General features: G+C 44.2%; 1 protein-coding gene across 1 annotated transcript in view; it reads left to right on the forward strand.

The window, feature by feature from the left end:
- Window positions 1-22725, forward strand: part of LOC137435741 (A disintegrin and metalloproteinase with thrombospondin motifs 16-like) — a 257905-nt gene that overhangs the window by 147448 nt on the left and 87732 nt on the right. The window contains exons 8-11 of the mRNA XM_078785110.1: window positions 2854-2991; window positions 15294-15447; window positions 17816-17911; window positions 18885-19033. Coding sequence (XP_078641236.1) covers window positions 2854-2991; window positions 15294-15447; window positions 17816-17911; window positions 18885-19033 — 537 coding nt within the window. The remainder of the gene's footprint in view (window positions 1-2853; window positions 2992-15293; window positions 15448-17815; window positions 17912-18884; window positions 19034-22725) is intronic.

A 22725-nucleotide genomic window follows, 5' to 3' on the forward strand; every position in this document is an offset into this window, starting at 1 on the left:
AAGAGTCACTTGCAGCAAACCTGGCAAACCTGGCACTTGGAAGCTGCCATGGGGCGTCGGAGGGGCCTACTCTTATTTAATTCGGTGCAATGAAGAGTCAACCTATTGGGAAACACATCCTTAGCCTACATAGAATAAGGGACTAACTATTTCAAAGGATATATGGTGTCCTGTGTGTAGGTTTATGGAATTAACGAAGAGGACGAGCTTCGACCTTTCTTTACATTACGAGGGTCAGTTACACACAACAAAACCATAATTCTCACATCCGTTACACTTTCTCAAATTCGTTACACTTCTCAAATTCGTTACAATATATATATATATATATATATATATATATATATATATATATATATATATATATATATATATATATATATATATATATATATATATATATACACACACACACTATGCAGTCACGTGAAAAAGTAAGTACACCCCATGTAAAGTTTTGACTTTTTCAACATATTTCAACATACAGCTGTTTGATCTTCATTTCAACAACATTAATAGATAAAGGTGATATAATATAACAAATATCATGAAACATTTACATTTTGTAGTCCATTGTATAATTTAAATAAACATAAATGCAAATTTCGCATGTGGAAAAAGTAAGTACACCCCTACATTTATCACGACTTCAAATACCTAAAATTAGAATCAGGTGCACCAGCTCAGGTGCAAATGATTAGAACATCGTTAGAGAGGATCTTGGAGGAACCTGCCTTATTTAAACCTCAGACATTTAGTTTGGTTTGCTCTTTGTTGTTGAAGTGTGCGGCGTCACCATGCCGAGATCAAAAGAGATCTCTGAGGCCTTCAGAAAGAAGGTTATAGATGCCTACGAGTCTGGGAAGGGATTTAAAAAGATCTCCAAACAATTTGAAATCAATCATTCCACTGTCCGGAAGATCATCTACAAATGGAGAAGATTCCAAACAACTGCCAACTTGTTCAGGCTAGGCCGCCCCAGCAAGTATAGCCTGAGAGCAGACCGCAAGATGCTGAAAGAAGTCTCTAAGAGAACCCCAGAATGTCATCACGGGACCTACAGGTAGCTCTTGCCACTGTTGATGTCAAAGTGCACGAGTCTACCATTAGAAAGAGGCTGCACAAATTTGATCTACATGGGAGGTGTGCCAGGAGGAAACCTTTGCTGTCCAGAAAGAACATCAGGGCAAGACTAAAGTTTGCCAATGAACACCGAGGCAAAGACCAGCACTTCTGGAACAATGTGCTCTGGACAGATGAGTCAAAGGTAGAGCTATTTGGCCACAGTACCAGAAGACATGTTTCGCGAAAACCAAAGACAGCATTTGACCACAATAACCTGATACCAACTGCAAAGCATGGTGGAGGAAATATTATGGTTTGGGGCAGCTTTGCTGCATCAGGGCCTGGGCAGCTCACCATCATATAATCCACTATGAATTCTTCATTGTACCAGAGGGTGCTTGAGGATAATGTGAGGCCATCTGTCGGAAAGTTGAAGCTCAACCGAAGGTGGACCTTGCAACATGACAATGACCCTAAACATACCAGTAAATCCACCACAGAATGGCTGAAAAGAAAGAAATGGAGGGTTCTGGAATGGCAAAGTCAAAGCCCGGATCTAAATCCCATCGAGATGTTGTGGGGGGATTTGAAACGAGCTGTGCATGCAAGAAACCCCTCAAACATCGCACAGCTGAAAGAATTCTGCATGGAGGAGTGGGCAAAAATTTCCCCCAGTCGATGTCAGAGACCGGTAGACAGTTATAAGAAACGCATACTTGAGGTTGTTTCTGCCAAAGGGGGCAATACCACCTATTAGAGCCAAGGGTGTACTTACTTTTTCCACATGCGAAATTTGCATTTATGTTTATATAAATTATACAATGGACTACAAAATGTAAATGTTTCATGATATCTGTTATATTATGTCACCTTTATCGATCAGTATTGTTGAAATGAAGATCAAATAGCTGTATGTTGAAATATGTTGAAAAAGTCACAACTTTACATGGGGTGCACTTACTTTTTCACGTGACTGTATATATATATATATCTATATATATCTATCTATATCTATATATATCTATCTATATCTATATATATATATATATATATATATATATATATATATATATATATATATATATATATATATATATATATATATGTATGTATGTTTGTATATAGCATATGTATATATATGTATGTATATAGCCTATGTATATGTATATATATATATATGTATGCTATGCATGCATGTAGGCTATGTATATATCTATGTATGCCATGCATGGATGTAGGCTATGTATGCTATTTGTATGTACAGTATGTATGTAAGCTATGTATGTATATACGTACTTATGAATGTTATAGAACAGAAAACGTCTTCAGTTATATCTACAAAATTTTCCTTACATTCTCGCGGCAGCCAGGGTCAGGTCATGGGTAAAAAATAACCTCCTCCCAATAACCTCCTCCCCCTCCCCCGAGGGTTGGGAGATGACTCGCAGTTTTCGTCTGTGCATGTGGTTTACTTTCCCCTGCCAGAGGGAGCATGCATTACTAGCTGCGGGCGCAAAATATATTCCTCAACTCCCCCTACCCACCCTAGGCTGCTCCCAAAGGAAGTGAGTGTTTCGAGGAAACAAAAGTTGACACTGGGAATTCTGAAAATAAAACCCAGAAATATAAAGTATCAGAATGTTTTGCACTGTTTAATTTATTTGCTTATAATGAATTTGTTGTGCTGTATTTACTTTTTTATACCTGAATTCATTTGGTTCAATCATGTTGGAGTCACATCTTCACCTGTCCGAAGAATCCTAACCAAATGTTTTGCTGTGGGAATAGTTTCGGCATGGTGCATGACGGAGAGGGAAATTTGTGCAAGAAGGCAGAAGGGAACATCATGTCCCCTACGTTGGCTGGGAATAATGGTCTGTTCTCCTGGTCTGATTGCAGTCGACAGTATCTGCACCGATTCCTCAGGTTGGCACAACACCACATGCATGCACAAATGAATGTGTTTGTGTGTACACTCACGCACACGCACACACACACATGCACCTGCCACATCTATTGCAATCTTGGTCCAGTTTTGATGATGGAAGTTCTGAATATCACAAATACAAAGAAAATGTAATTTAAAATCGAAATGATCAGCAACTTGGCATGTGCCCAAACATTTAATGGTCCAACCATTATATATATGTATATACTAGCAAGGTACCCATATTAAGCATGGGTGGGAAGCCAAAAGCAAACAAACAAGGAGGAAACGGTGAATGCGAAACCATGAAACCAATAAATTCCACATACCTGTGCCACCTTCAGTCGAACGTCAGACAGCCGTTTCAGAATGACTTGCACAAAAAACAGTGAATGGGAAACGATGAACCAATAAATTCCACATTCCTGTGCTACTTCCAGTCAAACTTTTCAGCCTTCCCCTGCAGTGTTTTATTCAGTGGCATATTACAACACGCTGTTTTCTTCCTATTTAAAAGGCTCTTTTCAATTTCCTCTTCAACTCATTCCACTTCAAAAAAAAATTCAATCTCTTATAATTCTTCCTCACTACCTGCTCTAAATTCATATTCATTCCACCCCTCCTCTCGTTCTTAAAGCCTAAGTCACACATAGGCGGATATTTTGGCGACTACTGGCGACTGCCGGCGATCAAGATTTTTCGGCGACTACTGGCGATTTCGGGCGGTCAAATATGGTCAGGCGGCAGTATGGCGACTGCAGGCGGCCACATTGCGACTGCATTGCGACGACGCCCCGAGTGGGATGGCGACTGTTGAAGATCGACGACGACTGCATTGCGGATGCACGGCGGCAGCGTGGCGACAGTTTGGCGGCTAGATTACGACCGATGGCGGATCGTGGCGACTGCATTGGGCCCGGGTGGCGGTTTACTCCGACGTCCGCAAGACTGCAATAAGGCCGCCGGCGATTGGAGACGATTCACACAACTTTTTAAATCTTTATTTCTCTATTTTACATTTCACTTTATTCATTTCAATGATGTATGACATGAAGCATAAAGATGTTTGATGTACAATAAGAAAGTTAATAAAGATGTATCATTGTAATGTAATAATCAAACTTTTCTGCAGGGAGAGAGAATGGAAATAAAGTCCAACAAATTATTTCCACTGGTCCCAAGTCCCATAAATAAAGTTTCCAAAGGACCAAAGTCCCAAAAATAAAGTTCCCAAAAGTCCCAAGTCCAAACAATAAAGCCATATCCTTTTCAGCACCACAGGACCTCACTCCACGGAGACCCTCACACCATCCTGTCTTGCCATGGAATCGTGGTATGTCGTAATGCAGTCGCCAGGCAGTCGTATCTCTGTCGCCAATGGCCGTAACTCGGCCGCCACTAGTCCTACTGCTGTCGTCGTCAGTCTCCCATAGCCGCAGGGGAGACGTGGCAGTTCTTCTGTAGTCGATATGCAGCCGCAACAGTGTCGGCCCGTAGTCGGGAAGATGCCGCAGGAAGGCCGTATGGCATTCGCATCTCTGCCGTGCTAGCTGGTGGGGCGATTGCGGAAGACTATGAGCGACTTGGTTGCGGCCGCTTTACGCTCTTATTACGGATACCGACGACAGCATGGCAGTTCCATCACGACAGCATGGCGGATCTTTTTTGAGGACGACTGAGCGCGCCGTTTTTAAACATTTATGCCCAAGTCACACATAGGCGGATTTGTCGGCGACTACTGGCGACTGGAAAAATCGCCACCACCCACCGACAATCGTAATGAAACCGTAATGGACGGTCGCCTGTAGTCGTGGTTATCCTCCCCAGGTCGGCTGCAGTCGGCAAGAGCCGCAAAGGGGCCAAATATTTTTTTAAATGTTTAAAAACGGCGCGCTCAGTCGCACTCGAAAAAAATCCGCCATGCTGTCGTCGGTATCCGTAATAAGAGCGTAAAGCGGCCGCAACCCAGTCGCTCATAGTCTTCCGCAATCGCCCCACCAGCTAGCACGGCAGAGATGCGAATGCCATACGGCCTTCCTGCGGCATCTTCCCGACTACGGGCCGACACTGTTGCGGCTGCATATCGACTACAGAAGAACTGTCACGTCTCCCCTGCGGCTATGGGAGACTGACGACGACAGCAGTAGGACTAGTGGCGGCCGAGTTACAGCCACTGGCGACAGAGATACGACTGCCTGGCGACTGCATTATGACATACCACGATTCCATGGCAAGACATGATGGTGTGAGGGTCTCCGTGGAGTGAGGTCCTGTGGTGCCGAAAAGGATATGGCTTTATTGTTTGGACTTGGGACTTTTGGGAACTTTATTTTTGGGACTTTGGTCCTTTGGAAACTTTATTTATGGGACTTGGGACCAGTGGAAATAATTTGTTGGACTTTATTTCCATTCTCTCTCCCTGCAGAAAAGTTTGATTATTACGTTACAATGATACATCTTTATTAACTTTCTTATTGTACATCACACATCTTTATGCTTCATGTCATACATCATTGAAATGAATAAAGTGAAATTTAAAATAGAGAAATAAAGATTTAAAAAGTTGTGTGAATCGTCTCCAATCGCCGGCGGTCTTATTGCAGTCTTGCGGACGTCGGAGTAAACCGCCACCCGGCCCCAATGCAGTCGCCGCGTTCCGCCATCGGTCGTAATCTAGCCGCCAGACTGTCGCCACGCTGCCGCCGTGCATCCGCAATGCAGTCGTCATCGATCTTCAACAGTCGCCATCCCACTCGGGGCGTCGTCGCAATGCAGTCGCAATGTGGCCGCCTGCAGTCGCCATACTGCCGCCTGACCATATTTGACCGCCCGAAATCGCCAGTAGTCGCCGAAAAATCTTGATCGCCGGCAGTCGCCAGTAGTCGCCAAAATATCCGCCTATGTGTGACTTAGGCATTAAAAAAATATTTGGCCCCTTTGCGGCTCTTGCCGACTGCAGCCGACCTGGGGAGGATAACCACGACTACAGAAGACCGTCCATTACGGTTTCATTACGATTGTCGGCGGGTGGTGGCGATTTTTCCAGTCGCCAGTAGTCGCCGACAAATCCGCCTATGTGTGACTTATACGGATCATACGGATCGCTAACTTGAACATCACAATAAACCCAATTTGTTATAAATGTTCGTCTTTCATTAATCATCCACTTTAAAAACTCCCCCCTTGCCCCTCCCCTCCTAATCTCCCCCTTGCCCCTCCCCTCCTAAACTCCCCCCTTGCCCCTCCCCTCCTAAACTCCCCCCTAACCCCTCCCCTTCAAAACTCCCCCCAACCCCTCCCCTTCAAATCTCCCCCCACTATCCATCCTTCTCCAATTCTCCCCCCTCCCACCCCCTCCTCAAAGCTGCCTCCTCCCCACTTCATCTCCCTTCTATCTCATACCTCCACCTCCCCCAACCTTCGACTTTCCTCTGCACCCCCCCTCAAAGAACCGCTCACTGTGCCTCATCCCATCACCATCAAACCTTTCGTCCTCCTCATCCTTCCATTTCTTGTAACTCTTCTGTAATCTCTGACACACTATCAACTGCTCTCCCTACCTCCCCCTCTCATCCTTCATCTGACCTACCCCTCCCCTCCCCTGTCCTCCACCCGATGCCCCCCCCTCTCTCCTCATTAACGATATGGACCTCAAACATCCGGGGCCGTGGCTCAAACCTGGTTTATCTCTCCATTCAGGTTGCTTCTGACAATCCAGACTTGATCTGCTTAACAGAAACTTTCCTCCTTCAAGATGTCTCTGATTCCTTAATATATCTCCCTGGTTACTCCCTCCTCCGGTATGATAGACCTGAGCCTCGTCCTGGTGGTGGGGTTGCTATCTTTATCAAAAACTCACTTCCTCGCTCTCCTTGCACTGCCATCTCTCCACCCCACCCCACCCCCAGGAGTACCTCTGGCTACGGCTTCCTCTCCGCTCCCACCTTTTGTTCATATGTATTCTGTACCGTCCTCCAAACAGTGATGACTCCATTTACATTTCGCTGTCTGACAACATGGACCAACTTCTATCAACTCATCCCAACTATCTCTTCCTCATATGTGGCGACTTCAACTGTCATCATGCCAGCTGGCTGGGTGTGGGTTCCTCTCTCACCAGCCATGGAACCTCAGCAAAGGACTTCTGCGACTCATTGGGACCGACACAATCTGTCTATTTCCCGACCCGGATCTCAGTCAATAGAGTATCTTCTCTTCTGGACTTGGTTATGACAAACTTCCCTGCAAATGTCTGCTGCTCTTCTTCTGCTCCAATCGGTTCTTCTGATCATGTGCTTGTTAAAGTGGACATCTCTCTGGCCATTCTCAGAGAGCCTCCTCAGCGTCGACACTCAGGCCGACTGGTGCGGTCTGCAAGCAGCCATCAATCATCTGGATTGGTCTCCCATCTCCACTGCCTCTGACATAAATTCTTCCAGGGAATTCTTCCAAAGCAAACTGCTCTCTCTCATGCACAGATTTATCCCATCTCGTCTTCAGTTGTCTTACCCTTCCTCCCATCCATGGTACACTGAATCTTGTGGTGAGGCAGTTGTTCTGAAACAACTTGCCTTTGTATCTTGGAAGGCAAATCCAACTGAAGGCAATCTCAGTTCCTTCCACCAAGCTCGGAACAAGTGTGTGTCTGTCTACCCTCAGGAGTGCCAGGAAGCACGATCTCTCCACATTCAAGAATGAACTCTCAAACCTGTCTCCTTCCTCCAAATCCTGGTGGCGTCTGGTCAAATCCGTTTCTGGTGTTTGTTCCCCATCCATCCCCTCCCTTACCTCAAATGGCTACACAGGTGACACGGCACGTGACAAAGCTGAATGCCTCAACTCTGTGTTTGCCTCAAAATCTTGTGCCCCAAACCCATCTCTCTCTGTTCCCACCTTACCCAGTCAAATCCAACTGCTCCTGGAGTCTGTGTCCTTCTCTCCTGACAAGGTGGAGAAGTTTTTGTCAAACCTCGACTCTGATTCTGCAACTGGACAAGACGGCGTCAGCCCACGGGTCCTAAAAGCCTGCTCCGCGGGTCTAGCTCACCCTCTCTCTGTTCTTTTCACCCTCTTTTTTGCTCAAGGTCATCTGCCAGAATCTTGGAAATCAGCAAACCTTCCCGCTTTACACAAAAAATGTGCAAAAACAGATCCTTGCATCTACATACCAATCAGCCTGCTCCCAATTATCAGCAAAGTCATGGAATCCATCATTGCTTCGGATATCAAATTCTTCCTCTTCTCCAATGGCTTGATCTCTGATCATCAATTTGGATTCAGTCATTCTACTCTGGACATGTTGCTTCTGCTGTCTCAACAATGGATGGAGGTCCTCAATGCCAAACATTTAATCAGAGCTGTCTCCCTTGACATATCACGTGCCTTCGATAGTCTGGCACCCAGCTCTGCTCACCAAACGCTCCTCCTATGGTATCCATGGAAATCTCCACGCATGGCTTGTGGACTTATTGAGTCCGCAATTGGCAGAAGGTGATACAAGTGGCGGCACGATCAGGTGCTGGCAGTGGAAGTGCAGATGGTGCAACAAGAGGTGCTGATATCGAGAGAAAGAAAGGAGTGGAGAAGGAGACAGATTGGGGAGAGGTGTTGTTTGTCAAAGAGGGCCAAGTGGTAAGAGGTGGAAACAGGAGAAGGTGGAAAAGCAAAAGGGCTGTCAGATGCTTGTGATTGGCAGATGGTGGCAGGCCTAAAGCTACAATTGGTATTCCCAGAGGATATCTGTGTGACAAGGTTGAGGCCTGACATTGTCATCTGGTCAGGTGCAACAAGACAGGTCATCTTAGGGGAATTGTCTGTACCTTGGGAAGAGAACATGGAGGAGGTGCACGAGAGGAAGAGAGGAAAGTACAGTGATCTGGAGGTGGAGTGTCGGGAGAAGGGTTGGTGAGTTTCGTGTCAGCCATTTGAGGTGGGGTGTAGAGGGTATATTAGCAATTCCTTTTCTGCATCTCTTTCTTGGCTTGGAGTGTGTGGGGCAGAATGTGCGACTGAGTGGCCCAGTTTGCCTTGAAGGGCTCACTTTGGATTTGGAGGAAGTTTATGAAGGCACGTCGGACGGTGTAGGTTGAGGTTGTGGGTGGTGGTTCATTTCAGCCTAAAGGGGTAGTGACTGCGGGCGGAAGAGAAATGGGGATGTGTGAATGGTGCGTGTGTGTGTGTGTGTGTGTGTGTGTGTGTGTGTGTGTGTGTGTGTGTGTGTGTGTGTGTGTGTGTGTTGCAGGAGTGGGTGTGCTTTTGCATGAATGTGTTTTTTTTTTTTTTTTTTTTTGTATACTGAATCGAGGCTCGTGAAAGAGCTAATCCTCCAATCCTCCAGCTAATCCTCCAAATCCAACAATATTTTGTTCGATTGGTGCATGTTGTAAGGGCAGGTGGTCGGTTTTTTTTTTTGTTTTTTTTTGGTGTGTTAGTGTGTTAGTGTGTTAGTGAGTGGATGAGGGGCTGTGGATTCTGGGAGTGGAGGTGGTTTTGCTGTTGTCGTCTGTGTTCTCACTGGTTGGGGATGGGGGTATTTCACATCCAGGTGTAGCTGCTGCATGTGGAGGCGTATGTACCCCTGCTGGCCCAACATAGCTGACCGTATTGAGGTTGAAGGGTCAAAACGGGATGATGCTGAGGACCTTGACTGAGGACCCAGTCAGTGGTCCCAGACCATCCTGGGAGCACCACAGAGAAGTGTTTCCTGCTCCCTGCTTCGAGCAGGGCCGACCACTTCCCCACAATTGCCCATATTTCCCTGGCCCCATGGGACCCGGGGACGAAGCGACCATGGCTTTGTCGTACACCACGTATGGAGGCTTCCCGACTATGTATAGCAGGACCTATGTGATGGGTGCTAAAGGGGGGAAGTATCCACTGTCCTTGCAAGATGCCAGCCATGACCATGCTTAGAACACCACTGCAGCAACCAACACTGCAGGCATGAGCGGGACATTCGGGTCATGTTGGGCCAGACGCTGTAGAGTCAATTGATCCCGCTTAGACGGGACAACCACTAACTGGTGGCTTGAAGGGAATCGCTCGTGACATAAAAAGCGCACATTGCAAGGATATGAGGATCACCACAGGTATGAGGGAACCCCCTCCTTGAAGGGCTGAGGTTGTACCTCGCTCTTCTGGTTGAGGATTCCGGTTCCCAATGATGGGACGAACATTCACGGGGGTCCTGCCGACAGCAGGCAAGGACCCCCAATGGTGGGTCGAACAGCATCGTGGTGGTGCACTGGAGGGAGCTACCATTGCTGTCCAGAGCAATATATATATATATATATATATATATATATATATATATATATATATATATATATATATATATATGTGGTTATATACAGTCACGTGAAAAAGTAAGTACACCCCAAGTAAAGTTTTGACTTTTTCAACATATTTCAACATACAGCTATTTGATCTTCATTTCAACAATATTGAAAGATAAAGGTGATATAATATAACAAATATCATGAAACATTTACATTTTGTAGTCCATTGTATAATTTAAATAAACATAAATGCAAATTTCGCATGTGGAAAAAGTAAGTACACTCCTGGCTCTAATAGGTGGTATTGCCCCCTTTGGCAGAAACAACCTCAAGTAGGCGTTTCTTATAACTGTCTACCAGTCTCTGACATCGACTGGGAGAAATTCTTGCCCACTCCTCCATGCAGAATTCTTTCAGCTGTGCGATGTTTGAGGGGTTTCTTGCATGCACGGCTCGTTTCAAATTCCCCCACAACATCTCGATGGGATTTAGATCCGGGCTTTGACTTGGCCATTCCACAATCCTCCATTTCTTTCTCTTCAGCCATTCTTTGGTGGATTTACTGGCATGTTTAGGGTCATTGTCATGTTGCAAGGTCCACCTTCGTTGAACTTCAACTTTCCGACAGATGGCCTCACATTATCCTCAAGCACCCTCTGGTAGAATGAAGAATTCATCGTGGACTCTATGATGGTGAGCTGCCCAGGCCCTGATGCAGCAAAGCTGCCCCAAACCATAATATTTCCACCACCATGCTTTACAGTTGGTATCAGTTTCTTGTAGTCAAATGCTCTTTGGTTTTCGCCAAACATGTCTTCTGGTACTGTGGCCAAATAGCTCTACCTTTGACTCATCTGTCCAGAGCAAATTGTTCCAGAAGTGTTGGTCTTTGTCTGGGTGTTCATTGGCAAACTTTAGTCTTGCCCTGATGTTCTTTCTGGACAGCAAAGGTTTCCTCCTGGCACACCTCCCATTTAGATCAAATTTGTGCAGCCTCTTTCTAATGGTAGACTCGTGCACTTTGACATCAACAGTGGCAAGAGCTACCTGTAGGTCCCGTGATGACATTCTGGGGTTCTGAGAGACTTCTTTCAGCATCTTGCGGTCTGGTCTCGGGCTGAACTTGCTGGGGCGGCCTGGCCTGAACAAGTTGGCAGTTGTTTGGAATCGTCTCCACTTGTCGATGATCTTCCGGACAGTCGAATGATCGATTTCAAATTGTTTGGAGATCTTTTTAAATCCCTTCCCCGACTCGTAGGCATCTATAACCTTCGTCCTGAAAGCCTCAGAGAGCTCTTTTGATCTAGGCATGGTGACGCCGCGCACTTCAACAACAAAGAGCAAACCAAACAAAATGTTTGAGGTTTAAATAAGACAGGTCCCTCCAAGATCCTCTCTAACGATGTTCTAATCATTTGCACCTGAGCTGGTGCACCTGATTCTAATTTTAGGTATTTGAAGTAGTGATAAACGTAGGGGTGTACTTGCTTTTTCCACATGCGAAATTTGCATTTATGTTTATTTAAATTATGCAATGGACTACAAAATGTAAATGTTTCATGATATTTGTTATATTATATCACCTTTATCTATCAATATTGTTGAAATGAAGATCAAATAGCTGTATGTTGAAATATGTTGAAAAAGTCAAAACTTTACATGGGGTGTACTTACTTTTTCACGTGACTGTATATATATATTTAAACCTCAGACATTTTGTTTGGTTTGCTCTTTGTTGTTGAAGTGTGTGGTGTCACCATGCCCAGATCAAAAGAGCTCTCTGAGGCCTTCAGAAAGAAGGTTATAGATGCCTACGAGTCTGGGAATGGATTTAAAAAGATCTCCAAACAATTTGAAATCAATCATTCGACTGTCCGGAAGATCATCTACAAGTGGAGAAGATTCCAATCAACTGCCAACTTGTTCAGGCCAGGCCGCCTCAGTTAGTTCAGCCCGAGAGCAGACCGCAAGATGCTGAAAGAAGTCTCTAAGGACCCTAGAATGTCATCACGGTACCTATAAAGTAGCTCTTGCGACTGTTTATGTCAAAGTGCACGAGTCTACCATTAGAAAGAGGCTGCACAAATTTGATCTACATGGGAGGTGTGCCAGGAGGAAACCTTTGCTGTCCAGAAAGAACATCAGGCAAGACTAAAGTTTGCCAATGAACACCCAGGCAAAGACCAGCACTTCTGGAACAATTTGCTCTGGACAGATGAGTCAAAGGTAGAGCTATTTGGCCACAGTACCAGAAGACATGTTTGGCGAAAACCAAAGACAGCATTTGACCACAAGAACCTGATACCAACTGTAAAGCATGGTGGTGGAAATATTATGGTTTGGGGCAGCTTTGCTGCATCAGGGCCTGGGCAGCTCACCATCATAGAGTCCACTATGAATTCTTTATTCTACCAGAGGGTGCTTGAGGATAATGTGAGGCCATCTGTCGGAAAGTTGAAGTTCAACCGAAGGTGGACCTTGCAACATGACAATGACCCTAAACATACCAGTAAATCCACCAAGGAATGGTTGAAAAGAAAGAAATGGAGTGGTGTGGAATGGCCAAGTCAAAGCCTGGATCTAAATCCCATCGAGATGTTGTGGGGGGATTTGAAACGAGCTGTGCATGCAAGAAACCCCTCAAACATCGCACAGCTGAAAGAATTCTGCATGGAGGAGTGGGCAAGAATTTCTCCCAGTCGATGTCAGAGACTGGTAGACAGTTATAAGAAACGCCTACTTGAGGTTGTTTCTGCCAAAGGGGGCAATACCACCTATTAGAGCCAGGGGTGTACTTACTTTTTCCACATGCGAAATTTGCATTTATGTTTATTTAAATTATACAATGGACTACAAAATGTAAATGTTTCATGATATTTGTTATTTTATATCACCTTTATCTATCAATATTGTTGAAATGAAGATCAAATAGCTGTATGTTGAAATATGTTGAAAAAGTCAAAACTTTACATGTGGTGTACTTACTTTTTCACGTGACTGCATATATATATATATATGTGGTTATGTGTGCACACACATGTATATACAGTATTTACACCTGAACAGAACATTCGGGTTACGAGTGTTGGTTACGACCTGAACCAGTGGACGTAGATAAATGTTTTGTGACATTTTGTCCCCGCTAATTCCAATCCGATTTATTTATAAATAAGTAAATAAAGAACATACATACAATACTTTAAAAATGCCCATACATTGGTGAGTAAACTTGAGCATTATCAGCTGAAGCCAACTGATAATAAATGTTTGGAACAAACAACGAATTTTGAAAAATCATCAGATTACTAAGCGTGAAATTGCAGAAGAATTGGATGTTAACGCTGGAAATGTGGAAACATTCATTCATTCTCACTTGAAATTCCATTCTCACTTGAAATTCAATCGGGCCAGTACGCACCTCTACTCCAGCAGACATCAAAGGACGAGGAAACTCATCCAGGGATGCATTTTGGAAGTTCTAAATCATTCGTCGTCCAGTCCAGATTTGTCACCTTGTGATTTTCATCTTTTTGGAGCACAAAACGAGCATCTGGATGGCATTGAGTTTGCAAATGGTGAGGACATCAAAGCAGGTGTGGTTAAATGGCCGTGTACCTGTTCCGAAGGTTTTTATCCATATTCCATCCAGGCGCTGCTACATCAATTGGATGGGTATGTACGTGACGCGAGCGGAAGAGCTGAACAAATAGAACCACCTTTAGAGGCCATTTTTCCCCGCAGAGCAGGGGTTGGCCTTTTTTGGGCACCATGGTCCCCTTTTTGAAGCAATGTTTTACACCTGGATGCCCTTCCTGCCACCAACCTCGCCTCTTGCGACACACAGGGAATTGCTCGTGAACTGGTACTGAATTTGCCTCGGAAGGATGACAGGCTAAGTCAAACCCCCTGGCGTTAATTCAGCGATCGACCGGGATTCGAACCCAGGATCCTAGGATCCCAAGCCGGCACCCTAACCGCTAAGCCAACACCAGGCCACACTAACCCTAACCCTAACCCTAAATTAAATGGTGAAAATGAACATGCAGCAAAGAGCTGAACACATAGGTGAAAATGTATTAACCTTCCGGTATATTTTGAATTTTTTTTATCTGCGATGAGCAGCTCTGTGAGAGGACCGCGTTGTTGTTGTTGTTGGGGTGCCTTTTTGAATAGCGCATGCGCATACACTCGGACGTGCGTTGGTATGAGGTAAGAACATCGCGGAATAAAATCGCGATTTGTTTGAAGAAACCAGAATAAATTTAATGACTGGTCGAATTTGGTAGCGCATATTGCAACGGATATCCTCATGATTCTACACGTCGCAGCTGGTGACCACACTGTGGTCATTTTTCTCTTGTTTTTGGAATATAAAGCTCCGCATCAATATGCAACTACTTACCCTTGTAAAAGACTGAAATGTTTTAAACTCGAACTCAGGACAGTTATTCAATCTGAGAAAATAGTCATCCCTTTGGCTGTATCCCAGCGCAACAAATGAACTTGAGGTTATTAGGTATTGAATTCCCCACTGACCCAATGAGGCTGTTATACCAATTCTGGAGTGCAATGGCAGACAAAATGTGATATCAGGAAATGTATAGTTTTTTTTGTTTTTTTTGGTTAATTTGCTTCTGAAATTTCACCTTTTCTCCATTTGCTCTTAAATTCACATGTCTGCCTGTGTATTTACTGCCTGCTTAGTGCTGTGAATAATGATCAAACATTTCCCTCTGGGCTACGCTGCTTTATATCTCATCATTCCTCTAATATGGAATCCCTTTTGCACATTTCAAACGAGTGATTTTGAATGTTGACCAGCCCAATCTGAATTTCTGAGGAAGGTTTCTTTTCTCATTTTATCATTTGCAACATGAAGATTGAGTTGCAGTTTAACATTTTTCGGTTGTTTTTTTTTCCCGCAGAAATCGTTGGTGCTAGAAATGACCAGTTGCGACATTTTTTTTTTCATTTTTCGTCTAATGCTCTCTGTCGTTGACACAGTGACCTGCATTGTGTATCAGCACCCCGCAGGCGGCATGTCTGGCCGACGAGCCTCGAATCCCGGCCGGACTGCGCTTCCCTGCACGCCTGCCCGGACAGCTGTACGACCCCAGCACACAGTGCCGCTGGCAGTTCGGTGGCAAGGCGAGCGTTTGCACGCACAGCTTCAGCAAGGTGTGAACTGTGAAAGCTGTTGTTGCGCTTTCAAAACATCTTAACAGAATGGCGTTTTTCGTGAGAATCTGTGCGAGAATGCGTTGGTGGAATTACACGTTCTCCAAAACTGTCGTGCAGGAGCCTGGTGAATATATGCAGTAAAATACCTTTAAAGAATGTGTTAAACTGTCGTCTCTTTGTATGATCTGGAAGATGAGAGTAGAGAATTTTAATGTGAAACAGACTCCGCCACCTTACATGGTGAACCACGAATAGTAGATCTTCCAGCTATGTTAAACATTGCCCCTGGGTAACAAACTTAGGAGCAAAACTTTAACGCTGAGGTTTGTTTGACATGTCTAAGACTTTGCAATATACAGATTAGTCAACGACAATCAATTTACAGGTTTTTTGGTGCATTTCAATTAAACATGATTTAAGATTCATCGACCACATCATAATTTGGATTTCTCTCTTTAAATCCATTGAAACCTAAGTTTGATATCATTAATTTACTAAGACAACACAAACAGTAATTCAGTAACTCAGGGCACACATATCAGTTTGATATACTCTTACTATGTACAGCCTGGTGTTGGCTTCGCGGTGCGGGTGCCGGCTTGGGATCCTAGGGTCCTGGGTTCGAATCCCGGTCGATCGCTGAATTAACGCCAGGGGGGTTGACTCAGCCTGTCATCCTTCCGAGGTCGGCAAATTGAGTACCAGGCAAATTAAGTACCAGGCAAATTGAGTACCAGTTCACTGGTAATTCCCTGTGTGTCGCAAGAGGTGACTAACAGGGTTGGTGGCAGGAAGGGCATACGGCCATAAAACATTGCTTCAAAAAGGGGACTACGGTGCCTGAAAAAGGCCAACCCCTGCTCTGCAGGGAAAAATGGCCTCTAAAGGTGGTCATACTCTTACCACGTGAGCAGAACCATTATGCTGCAGCTTCTGGTGTGATGTCACCAAAGTAGAGCCCATAGAGCAATGTCATCTGGAATAGTGTTTGTCTGTCCGTCCATTGTATATATGTATGTATGAATGTCTCTTCCGTTGGCATTTTGTGGGTTTATTCCACTGGTGGAATAACTGGTGGAATTATATTACTGGTGGAATTATAAACCCATTTCACCACTGGTTTATTCCTGGTGTTGGCTTAGCGGTTAGGGTGCTGGCTTGGGATCCTAGGATCCTGGGTTCGAATCCCGGTCGATCGCTGAATTAACACCAGGGGGGTTGACTCAGCCTGTCATCCTTCCGAGGTCGGCAAATTGAGTACCAGCTTGCTGGGATGAATGATCCCGGTGTGTACCCCGGCTTAGAATAGGTACACCGTATCCCTGCGCATCGTAAGAGCGTGACCAAGGGTTGGCGCCAGGAAGGGCATCCGGCCATAAAAACATTGCCTCAAACAGGGAACCATGATTGTCATGGGGCCCGCAAGGCAAACCCCTGCTCCAGCGGGGAAAATGGCCTTAAATCGATCCTTCATTCATTATTTTCCACTTAAAATTCGTTTTCTCTGCAACCATTGGTCGGATTGACATGAAAGTTTTACAAAAGGAACGACTCCTGTATGATTTTAATGATAATTATGACGTCATATGTCACGTGGTACAGGCGCCATCTTGGAAAACTGAAAAACGTTGCACCTCTATATCTCCGAAACCATTCCATGCAAAATATTTCAAAATATTTTAATGTGGCTCATTGTAAAGTACTCCAAATGGGGAATAAAATATGTTGATGATGATGCCATAGGTGCCTTCATTATGACGTCATAAATCGACAAGTAGAACGCTTGATCCAATAATTATGAATTTTATTGAGTCATCTAGTGATAAATTGGTCGAGGAAAAATATTGATGATGTCATCGGTCATGTGGTCCAGCAGCCATATTTTTTACAGCATTACGGCGTCTGGAACAGTATTTGTCTGTCCGTCCGGTGTATGTATGTATGTCCCTCACAAACGTTCACCAATCACAGTTGAGGATTTGGTCACATGACAGGGGCACAGTTGATCCTCCACTTCGCAGACCCAAGCCTAGCTACGCCGTTGTTAATACTATTGGTCTTGTTATTTTTGTTTTGTACTCTCCCCATTAGCTCTGTATTTAAAAAATAAACATCTGATATGAAACTCATGGAGGCCAGAGGAGACTGCTGAGGTCAATCCACCGCAAATATTTCACGATACCTTAAGGACTGGGAAAAAACTGTTTATCTCACATAAATATAGGATAAAGCTGGTACTCTAATAATAATGGTAGTATAGTAATTTTATAGTCATACTTAAATTTCACCTTAAGCTGTTGAAAGCAATAATCGAACGATCTGTGCTGATTATCAGCAAATGTGTCTCATCTGTGTGCTCCCATAGAATGTGTGCAAGGCACTGTGGTGTCGGAAAACAGGTGGACATTGCGAGACGAAGTTCATGCCTGCTGCTGAGGGGACCAAATGTGGCAGAAATATGGTGAGATTGTCTAACAACTCATCATAACACCAATGGGTCTTCAACCAATGCTACAAAACTATGGTGTTGTTATCTTTATTATTTACAGGAAAGATACGCATATACGTATAAAGGTTGGAGGCTATCACCACAATGCCACGACTGGATATGGTAATGACCAATGAGGAGGACACTGGACCAGAATCCCAGAGGTTGCAATTTTGATTATAACCTTCTGTAGCTGGGCCTGGCTCAGGAAAATTGCTACGTTGATATCGGATTGTAAAAAAACATGTCTCCCTCATGAGGTCCCATGATGATGTCACCTGCCTACCCTGTATGGTCAGGTGTATGTGTGGTTCCAGTCCAGATGTTGTCGTTGATAATTGAGACAGGTACTAAATTAGTATCAATGTTCTCCCAACGCAGAATCACTCAAATTCTCCCCAACAATATGAAAAAACCAGAAAGCATCTGAAAATGCAAAGCCCGTCCACCATTTACATTGTATTCAGACGACTTCTTCTTCCGTATGCTTAACATGATGAAAAGTGTTAAAAAGTTGGATGACACTCAGTAGAGCACAAACCTCCGCCAGGCTGAACAGTTTACATTTTGTATCTCACTGATAGGCCAGATTTGCTGACCTTAAAAAAAAATCTAATTGGCTTGTTCTTGACATCTAACAAACTCATCCACCAAGTTTTGTCATAATCAGTCTACAAGTTTTTGAAATATCAAGCTATATCTCGTTTTTGGCCGCATCTCTTAATGGTGAAGAATCACGTATAAAAATAAAAATAAATCTCTGATCCAGATTTGGATCTTCACCAAAATTGGATCAATTCTTCCATGTCACACACCCAAAAAATAACTTTTTGAGATATTCTGTTCACAGACAGGTATGTCTATGTATATATGTATATATGTCTGCAGGAGAAGAAACAATTCTGCTAAGAAAGATTTGCACATTTTCTGTTCCATTTTATGGTAGTGGTGCCGGCATGGACATTGTGTACGGTATGGTGAGGATGGACCAGAGCCAGTAGATGGGCAGTGGGCCACATGGAGCTCATGGTCCACTTGCACACGTACTTGTGGGGGAGGAGTTACTCATCGAAAGCGGCTTTGTTCCCAGCCAAGGTATGAACAACAACAACCAGACAAGAATTAATTTGTTACTCATTTGATTCAATTCACATCTTCAGCTCTTAAGAAGATGTGTTGTCCAATACAATATTTTGTTCGTGCATTATATGTGTAAGATTCTCTATGTAGTTTGGACATTGTAGAATAATTATCTATCTATAATTCCAGTAATCTCTGTACGTTTGTACGTTTGTACGTTTGTACGTCTGTACATCTGTACGTCTGTACGTTTGTCTGTGACCGCTGTTTCTCGACAACTACCGGTCCGATATACTTGAAACTTGCCAGGTATATTGCTGGGGACCCGAGGATGTGCCTTTTCAAGGTTTGAAATTAATCGGACAAGTACTTACCGAGCTATGGCGATTTAGCCGTTCGCCGTTCGCTTTGCCGTTGCGAATGGACCAAACCATTCATGTAAATAGAGGGGGGGGGGGGGGGGGGTTCTGTGGTCGTTCGCTTTGGCTTTGCGAATGGACCAAACCATTCATGTAAATAGAGGGGGGGGGGTTCTGTGGTCGTTCGCTTTGGCTTTGCGAATGGACCAAACCATTCATGTAAATAGAGGGGGGGGGGGGGGGTCTGTGGTCGTTGCGAATGGACCAAACCATTCACATCGAATCATCGAATCACATCGAATGGACCAAACCGTTCGCTTTGGACCAAACCATTGCATGTAAATAGAGGGGGGGCTTCTGTGGTCGTTGCGAATGGACCAAACCATTTCATGTAAATAGAGGGGGGGGGGATATAATTTTAGATATATATATAGTACGGGCATTGGCAAGGAACGGGCACCCACGTACGGGCAATGCCATAGTATTAAAATATGTGACATAATTGCCGGTTGTAGTTCTCATGGAATTTGCACTTTTATAAATAGTTGTGAGCTGATACAGACAGACAGGCAGACAGACACCAAATTGCGTGTTGCGTATGATCGTTTTTGGTCCAATCTCTCAATGCTGAAGAATCACTTAAAAATTATAAACTTCTTGTATCTGGATCCGAATTCGGATTTTGACCAAAATCTCATCATTTCGTCCTTGTCACACACCCAACCTGTCCACCAAGTTTTGTCTGAATTCGTCCACAACGTTTTGAGACATCATGTTAAATATCGGTTTTAGACCCATCACTCAAAGGTTAAGAACCACTGAAAAATTCTCATATCCGGATCCAGATCTTCACCAAAATTGAATCAATTTGTCCATGTGACACACCCAATCTGTCCAGAAAATTTGTCCGAATCCGTCTACAACCTTTTGAGATATCCTCCTCAAAGACAGACAGACATGGGTGAAAACATAACCTCTGTCCACCTTTGGTAGCAGAGGAAATAATGATAATAATAAAAACAATAACTGGAGTTGTTCATAGCTATCATTACCTTACCTTACAGGTAATTACAAGCAATAACAACTAGATTTGAAAGATATAAGATGATAAACTTTCAAACCATGTCACACCCAGACAGAAATCTTTCACTCACTCACTCCCCGCAGGCAGGTAGGTGGTCTTTCTGTCTTCTACCGACTCCTCTCCGGCCTCGCTCCCCCAGCTCTCTCTGTGCTCTGTCCCTCAAATATTCCTACAGGTCGCACAAGATCTGCCAGCATCCCTCTTATGGTTAAACTGCCAAAATAAGGACTCTCTTGCTCACCTTCACTCCTTCATTCCTCTTTTCTCCCGCCTCTGGAACAAACTCCCCCACTCCCTTCAATCCCACTCCTCCCTCCAGGTCTTTAAAACAGCTGTTCACCACCATCTGTTATCTTCCCCCATCCAAAACCTTGATCTTTTCTACCCCCACTAATTCACCCCAGATCCACTTTTTTTGAAATTCCAACTTCTTTCCTGGAAGTCCTTGCAGTGTCCATGTGTTTTATACCTCTCCCACTTCCCCCCAAGCCCTCTCCCTCCCACAGATCTCCCAATGTCCCTGCTCTCAAATGTTGTGTTTTTGTCCTTCGCCCTCTCTCCCCATATTGTCTACCGCTCCCCTTATTTTGTGTTTTATGTGTCGGTTTGAATTTTTGTGTGATTAATGTTAGCTCTTTCACGAGCCTCGATCTTGTATACAAAAAATATATAAAAAATCTTGGTGTCCCGAGGCTCATCTGTTTCGCTCCAGATTGCTGCTTGTTGGAGATTTTGACTGTCACAATCACAGGGAGCCACACGAATGTAGATTGTCCCATAAATCTCTGAGGGGACAAGCCTCTTGTCTGTACTTGCATCTCCTTACTATAGAATGAGCTTCATCTCCAATCTATTCTCGATCCTTGGCATGGCCCACAAGTTTGAGACTTTTTGGCATCGAATATACTTATTTGACCTCTGTGACTTCAAGGTCACCGGTCAAAACTTTTGTTTTAATATTTTGAGAGCATTTAGACCAAGCATCTCCGCTTGGCTGATGTCCAAATTGTGAGGTTAAAACACCCCAACAGCTACTGCCTTGAAGACAACAAATTTGCAAGCCACAATGACACCTTCAGGATGGCAGCTTGAGATCTACTTTCCAAAAGCTTCTGGCAAATTCATTGTGTTATTTCAAAACACTTCTTTGCATTGAGATGATATCAGAGGCAAATCAGGTTCACCAGGACAACAGCTTCAAACGGACACACTGGACACTAGAGTACATTTTAGTGCACTTCACAATCACACTGTATTGCTTTTCTGCTCCATGGATACCCTGTGATACCCTGTGATACCCTGTGATTGTGCAATTTTACCCAAAGCTCATAACACCAAGTATTGCATTCGGTGGTCTGCCAGAAGTGATAATCATCAAGCCTCTTTACTTTTTGAACTCTGCAATTTGTGAACTTATGAACTCTGACTCTGTGAACCCATACACGGTGAGTAAATTGGGACGTGGGTGTTAGTTTGCTATGCCCTGAAATTGAGCTCCCCTTATGCTTCAACTGACGAGGTGCAGCCAGCCAGAAATAGCAGCAATAACAACACACCCGAAGATTGGATCCTGAGATGTTCCACGGCTGGATTACTATAGCCCTGATTTAATATTACTCTCTGAAGAAATTAAACTCATATGGAATTTCACTTCCAAGACCTCAAAAGAAGCACTCAGCTGCTAATAGGAAACAGTGTGCTGATAGGAAAACAAATGGCGTTTTCCATTAAATGGACAGAAGTGCAACCAGGCTTACAAGACCTGTTTAGTCAGAAATGACAGACCAAATCTGGTGTGTCTGCATGTGTGTGTGCATGTGTGTGTGCTTGTGTCATTGGTTATCTCCATATGTGCGTTTCAGAAGATGGTATGGAGTCCTCCATAATGTGATGGCAAGTGGTAAAGCATGTGGTGAGGTGGAAAGAACTGGGAAGTGGCCATGTGCTGTGTGCAGGAAGGGTGTCGGAGTGAACTCCATTCAATGTACAATGTGCGCTGAGTGGGTTCATCAAACATTTTCACACCTGGAAGGTGTGAAAACATTTTGCTACTTAGGAGACATGCTAAATGGAGAAGGTGGATCAGACTCGGCAACGGTTGCTAGAGTGAGATGTGCATTGAAGAAGTTTCGGGAACTGAGTGGCGTGCTGAGGAGGAGGGGAGTGTCGTTGAAGCTGAAGGGAAAGGTGTATGCTGCATGTGTGAGAAGTGTTATGATTTATGGGAGCGAGACATGGGTCATGAACGTAGAGCAGCAACGAAG

The sequence above is a fragment of the Myxine glutinosa genome, chromosome 9, assembly GCF_964187855.1.
Source record: "Myxine glutinosa chromosome 9, kmMyxGlut1.1, whole genome shotgun sequence".
NCBI classification, from domain to species: Eukaryota; Metazoa; Chordata; class Myxini; order Myxiniformes; family Myxinidae; genus Myxine; species Myxine glutinosa.